Raw genomic sequence first — 6548 nt, 5'->3', positions numbered from 1 at the left:
ATGCTGGTCCATACTATCACAAAAATCTATTTGCTATGATTTTTCAAACAATAACAGTGGCCCAGATAAACACATTCAGTATTGTGCCATATATTTTGTTCTGGTCTCAAACTCAATGAAAAAAAATATGAGTATATCATCTCCTTTATTTTAGTTTCAAATCCCCGTTTTCATTCCTTATTCCCCCATTTGTAGATCGTTCTCCTTGCTAGAGAACATATTAGCAATGAGAGTTCTGCCTTCTCTTTATGATCGTCTTCATATCCCTTGTGTTATCCCAACAAAATTCCCAAAACCCTTGGTGTTCTCTTTCCCATTCATTTATGGCTAGTCTCATCTCATTCTCGGCTTTTGCATTCTGATATCATCCTTAGAACCCCAGGAAACTCTTTTATATTATTCATCAATTGTCACCTCTTTGCTAAATTATTTGATATATCCTAAAAGTATCCACATCAATCTCTTTAGACAACTTCCCATTTTCTTTCTTGCCAGAAATGTTTCTATTATCAGTTTTCTACTAGAGAGTACCTTTTAAGCCAAATTCCCCTATAAAATTTTATAGATACAAATTCTTGAAATGTTAGTCACTTCAAGCCAAGCTTCCTATCATTTCTAATTTAGTACCTAACTCCTCCAGTAATTACTGGTTAGAATTAGATCCTTATCATTTTTTCAAATTTTTGAAGGATGAAATTTTCATTAAGGCAGATGACCTCCAAATTTGGGAAAGTCAAAATTGTGAAGCAGAAATTTTATTTTTAACTTTTAACAAAGAGGGAATACAAGCACAGGTCCAGATAAATGGCATTTCTTCTTGACACAGTATGATATCTCTTTCCAGAACTTGTCATTTTTATTTCTTCTGTTTCCCTCCCTCCCCCCTCATAAACACCTACTCAGTGGTGGCCAGGTTTTCCCAATTCAGTTCTTGGATTTCCTCACTTAAGTATATTTTCTGAGTATCCAAAATGCTAAAAATCAGCCAGATTTCCTCCTTCCAGTTCTTGGATTTTTTCACATCAGTATATTTTCTCAATATCCAAAGCTACTCCATTAGATTTTTTATATGCTCAATAGCAATCATGAGTCTAGTCAAATCATATTCTACCAAATCATATCTTTGAGATCTTTTGAGATCTCAAATAGCTTTGGACATATGATATCAGATTGCTCCAACAGCCATGCAGGCAGCTGAAGCAGGCTCTGTGGAGTGCTTAGAGCTTGATCAGCATGGGAAATGCTGAAGCCATCCACTACATCCCAGGCCATCACCAGTTAGTTGTCTTTACTGTTGTTTTGTCACTGAGCTCTGATGAGTCTGGAAGACAATCAGGCTGATGGTTTTGTGCAATTCAGTTCACTTAAATTCATTTCACACATGAGTTAAAATATCACTGTGATGTCATTGTTCCTTTTCTGAAATGATGAACAAAAATAGCTTTATTCTTTATATTCTATGCATTTGCATACATGTGTCTGAGACTTTCAGTATTATTAATTGCTCTCTTCTTGAAAATCTATTTATGTGGCACTGATAGCTTATTCACTAGAGAATCCCACACTCAAACTGGCAGTTTAGAAGTATCCTGCAGAAATTCTGAGTACTGCGGTATGGTTACCAGAGAATCCAAGACCTTCTATACCTCAAGCAGAAACCACGTATAGTGTAAGGGGTGGATGGTTTCGTGGATCTACCCAATCAGAATGAGTTCTGAGATCTTGCCTCCTTTTGAACGTCCTGAATTTCAATGGATACTAGCCATATGACCTTAGTATATAATGGAGCTGGTTGGTGCCCCACTGGATACACACAAGTTTGAATGCTTTATAAAGTGCGTTTATTCTTGGCATAGATTCAATAAGTAAATTAACAATACTTAATAATAAGGAGACTACATAATAATGAACATCAAGTTCATTAAGTTCACTTCTCTCCAAGATCTGGGAAATCCCTTGGACATAGGATTATTTTGGACCTAGTAATCTACCTAGTTGTAGATTATGTTAAATCCTCCAATAAAACAGGACTAGATAAAACTAAATACTCCCCAATAAAACTAAAACTCCCTCGGGATGTTTGACTCAAACTTTCCTTAGGACAAGTCATTCGGTGAATATGCAAAAATTCTAGAGTCCACGACTTGGCTCACTCAAAGCATGAAATGTAGAATTTAGGAAGATTTGAATTTCCCTGTTTTGCTGTCTAGACACTAGCAAGAACCTCTGATCTGGTCTGACCACAGCTAACCCATCACAGAGTGGATAGAATGGGCAACCATCCCCAGCATCTCCCTTTCATAACTTTCTCTGCTACTTTTGTAAGACTTCACTTCCTTACTATTCCAGCTAGATCTTGAAGCAAGAGATGTGGCAGTTACAGAGTAAGATGTTGTATGTGAATTACTGATCCTCTCCACTGTCTTTTTCCTATGTCATATTAGCCACTTTCTACATTTTCTTTCTCCCTCTTCATTTCTAATTTAGTTTTCCATCAAATCTGCAAGTCCTAGGAAAACTTCTTATGCACTCCATCACTAGCCAAAAATCTCTCATAAGAAGACCTAAAGTCATGATCCAGAAATCCAAATCTTGTTTTTTGACAAGATAATTTTTTCTCTGTTTCAAAATTTTCACTTGTTATTCTGAAATTGACAAACTCTTGACAGGAACATTTCCACATGCAAAGAATAAAATAAAACTATAAATCTCTGTCATGTACAGGTTTGTTAAAAGTGCACAATAAATGCATTAGTTTCAAAATTGTTCTCTCTATGGCATCATTTTACTACTTATTTCATTCCCAATCTCTCCCTCTTTCTTTTGAAATCTTTACCTTTAGTTTAACAGTAATGAAAACACCATCTGTTCATGGAAGTCTTAAATTCCTTATCTAGGATTTTATTAGTCCCTAACGTTTTCTAGCTTTTCACATGAATGAATCATCCAAAATATGTAGTAATTCTGCAATGTGACAATGTTTCAAGGAAGCTTTTCATGATGTTCCATATAGATGCCATAAGAAGTCAACATATCTTCTGATTATTCATGTCAGGTTGACTTAACTACAATCATCTTTTAGCAGGGAGTTTCATGAGTCTTTCTTCTGGGATTAAGCCATGAAGGTCTTGTCTCTGATGGTAGTTCTTCCTCATTATTCTTTAAAGCTAGAGAAGCTGCTTCTGAAGAAGCTCAGACAATGCATGATTCAAGGTTCAGTGATCCTCCTTTCCTTTCTTCAGTGTTACTTTCTACCCTCCAACCTCTTGATACAAGTTTGAATTCCCCTGGAATTCCTTTATTTTCCTTTAGAGGCACTTATTTCCTTTCTAGGATACTTGTTCTAACTGTAATTCATCTCCCTCCCTCTAGTACTACTATGTAGGAGTTTTTTGACACCTACTACATAGTGCTTAAAGTTGATGGAATCAAACCAAATACTTCCCCATGAGGTCTTCCCTCATTTGCCCAGTTAGAAATAAACTTTTCCACCTCTGCAAATGCTGATTACTTTGTATCTCTACTCTTGCTCTGCTCACTTTTTATATAAAAGTCTGTCTTATATCCTCCAGCCAGTTAGGTGGCTAATGTTGGAATCAGAAAGATTTAAATCTTGCCTCAGACACTTATAAGCTATGTGATCTTGGGCAAATCATTTGACCTCTCTCAGCCTAAGTCTTCTTATCTGTAAAATGGGGATAGCACCTGTCTCCCAGAATCATTAGGAGGTTCCAATAAGGTAACTCATGTATGTTCTACCAGGCTAAAAACTTCTTGGGATAGGGATTGTGTTCCATTTGTCTTTCTCTTTCACATTAGCTCATCATAAATTCTGAAAGTTTAATGAGATGAGTGACTTCATGTCCAACATGCCTATGCTTATATTTTGCTGGGAGATTACATTGAAGCCAATCCAAGTCTATTCTGATGTAGCAACTTTTAGCAATTGTTTCTTTATAAGTTAAAGCTTACCCATCTGTTGTAATTTCCCATTATAGTGTGGAATCTGGAAAACTTCATGAGATCCTTCAGCTCCAAATTGACTATAGAGATTTTTAGGGTACCGTCAGTAAAGGGTTATTTTTCATGTCCCTCAGAAGACTGGTCTTGGTAATACTTGGTAATATTCCTTGATAGCCCTTCTGGGATTTCCAGGAAATGCTGTCTCCTAATAACATTGCCAAGTCAATCATTAGCATACATGATATAGATGATAGAAAGGAAAATTGTGATCCAAATAGAATCCTAAAAGTTATCTGATCTGTGGAATGGCCGTTAAGGATGAAGAGGTCCAAGGCAATCTCAAAAGACTTTGGATAGAAAATGCCATCTGCATCCAGAAAAATAACTATGGAGTTCGACTATTAATCAACACATGCTATATTCACTTTTTTTTCGGTTTTTTTTTTCCCCTCTCCCATGGTTTTTCCCTTTTGTTCTGATTTTCCTCTCCCAACATAATTCATAATAAAGCAATGTGTATTAAAAATAAACAAATTTAAATTAAAAAAAAAAAAGGATGAGGAGGGTGATCTAATAATTTGGCAGAAGAGGTAGCGAATGGGGTCCCCAACCCGTCCATAGTGTGGCTACTCAATCATTGCTGGAGTTTCGGTCTTCTCCACAGGTGACTAAGGTGCAATTCCTTTTTCCTCAAGGTTGTGCTCTTAAGTAAGGGAAGGCGTATGAAGATCACCTGAGATAGCGTTAATTTCAGTTAATGAGGAAGAACCCAAATCAAGGAAAAATTAGGACCGCGAGGCCAAGAGAGGAGAGGGAGCGCAACAATATCGAATACTCAAGGAAGTGCCGAGGACGGAGAAAAACGCCACTAGCTTTGCTGAAGATCATTTGCAAATTCAGCAGATTCCAAGGGATGAGAAGATTAAAGATGAAGCAAGAGAGGCAGCTAAAACAGACTACTCTTTTAGGAGCTGGGTGGGCTCTTAGGGATTGGGGGAGGCCTGCTCCAAGTCTGGAATCAGAGGAGGAGCCAGTGTGGAGCGAACTGAAGATCGGAGAGAAAGGTTTGGCAACGTGGGGGTCAGTGTGGTCAAGGATCAAGGAGAGGATTCTGTTAGGAGATTCAAGAGGCCCAAGAAGTGCGGGGACTCAGACTAGACCACCGCCTTCAGTCCCGGGCTGTTCCTACTCCCGAGCGTTTAGCCCCGAGGCTGCGCGAGTGCAGAAAGCGGTCGAGATGGGTGAGAGCGGCGTCAAGCTCCAAGTTAATTGCGCTCCCTCCTACCCCGTCCCGCCCCACCCCCGCGCCAATGCTCCGCCCCCCGCTCCTTCCTGCATCCTCGGCTGCAGCTGTGCAGACAGGCCGGCGCTCCCAGCCAGTCAACCGCCCCTATTCGAATTCGCGTCTTCACGCGCCCAATCAGAAGGCCGGGCGCCGTGGGGACGCCCTCGCGATCCGCTTCTGCCCAGTGCCAAAGCCTACCGCCTGCGCCCCGAGCCAGCCAATGAGGACGCCTGCTGTGTTTGAAAAAAAGGGCGCGAGGCGGGGGGCGGGGCCCGGGGGTTAGAGAGGGCGGCACGCACGGCTCTTACCAGGAGCCGACTAGCCGAGAGCGCTTGGAGGAGGCAGCGGTGGCGGTGGCGGCGGCGGCGGCGGCAATAGCAACAGCGGCAGTAGCTATGAGGGTCCGCGGCGGGGGTGAGTGACCTAACCAACCTTTGAAACTCATAGCTGGGATAAGGACGCTTCGCCCCAGGGGTCTCTCCCTCGACTCTGGGTCCGCGGTCGCCTTCTTCTGCGTCTTTGAGTGGGCTTCGCCCCGACCCCCTTCCTCTGTGCGTTCCTCTTAACGAGGCTCCGGAATTATGAGCACAGGGAATCCCCTGTGGTCCCCAAGACTGATGGCGGGACGCCCGCATACCCCGCAAACCTAGAAAGGAGTCCCCGAAGTGGTCCCGCCCGGCTCCAGCTCCTCCTCATTTTACACGGGGGAAATGGGGGCCCAAAGACGTGAAATGACCCTCCTGGATCCCCCAGGTAGATAGGGGCAAGATCAGGACACGAGCACGGGGTCTCCGAGTGACCCAGAGGCATTCTGGATCCCCGCCGTGAGTCAGGGGCCCTGAGCGCCTCACCTCTTTAAAGGGCTGCTACCTCTGTCCAGGTAACGCCTAATATGGGCGTCATCTTTCGGTGCCCTTTCGGAGGAGCCTTTTAAATGAAGAAAATGGGCGCTGAGTGCAGAACCCCAGTCGTCTTCACAGCCCCAGTGAAGTGAGAAGGAAGGGATCGTATCCCCGTAGTTTCTTAAGTGATTCAGTGATTCTTAAGGAGTAACAGATCTAACCCACGAAGCAGTGTGTTCCCGGGAACCCCTGCTGCCTTTACTTCAAGGTTGTGTCGGAAGAGCAGGTTTGAATTATCTAACGATTCAGGGGTTAGTTATAAAAAGTGAGCAATTCCTAGCATCACCAATTTAGAACTGAGAAGGATCTCGGGGGCTCATTTTGTCCAACTCCCTCCTAACAGTTGAGAAAACGGTGCTAAGTAATTGCTCAGGGCCACCGTTTTGCTATAGTAAGGC

The 6548-nt window shown here is 42.2% G+C and overlaps 1 protein-coding gene across 1 annotated transcript in view; it reads left to right on the top strand.

Moving 5' to 3' along the window:
• Positions 1–5549: 5549 nt before the first annotated feature.
• CCNF (cyclin F) overlaps positions 5550–6548 on the top strand; it is a 34392-nt gene continuing 33393 nt past the window's right edge. The window contains exon 1 of the mRNA XM_051989485.1: positions 5550–5662. Coding sequence (XP_051845445.1) covers positions 5644–5662 — 19 coding nt within the window. The 5' untranslated portion in view covers positions 5550–5643. The remainder of the gene's footprint in view (positions 5663–6548) is intronic.

The sequence above is a fragment of the Antechinus flavipes genome, chromosome 1 (genome assembly GCF_016432865.1).
Source record: "Antechinus flavipes isolate AdamAnt ecotype Samford, QLD, Australia chromosome 1, AdamAnt_v2, whole genome shotgun sequence".
Taxonomy (NCBI): Eukaryota; Metazoa; Chordata; class Mammalia; order Dasyuromorphia; family Dasyuridae; genus Antechinus; species Antechinus flavipes.
The sequence above is the reverse complement of the archived record's forward strand: the minus strand, read 5'-3'. Positions and strand labels throughout refer to the sequence as shown.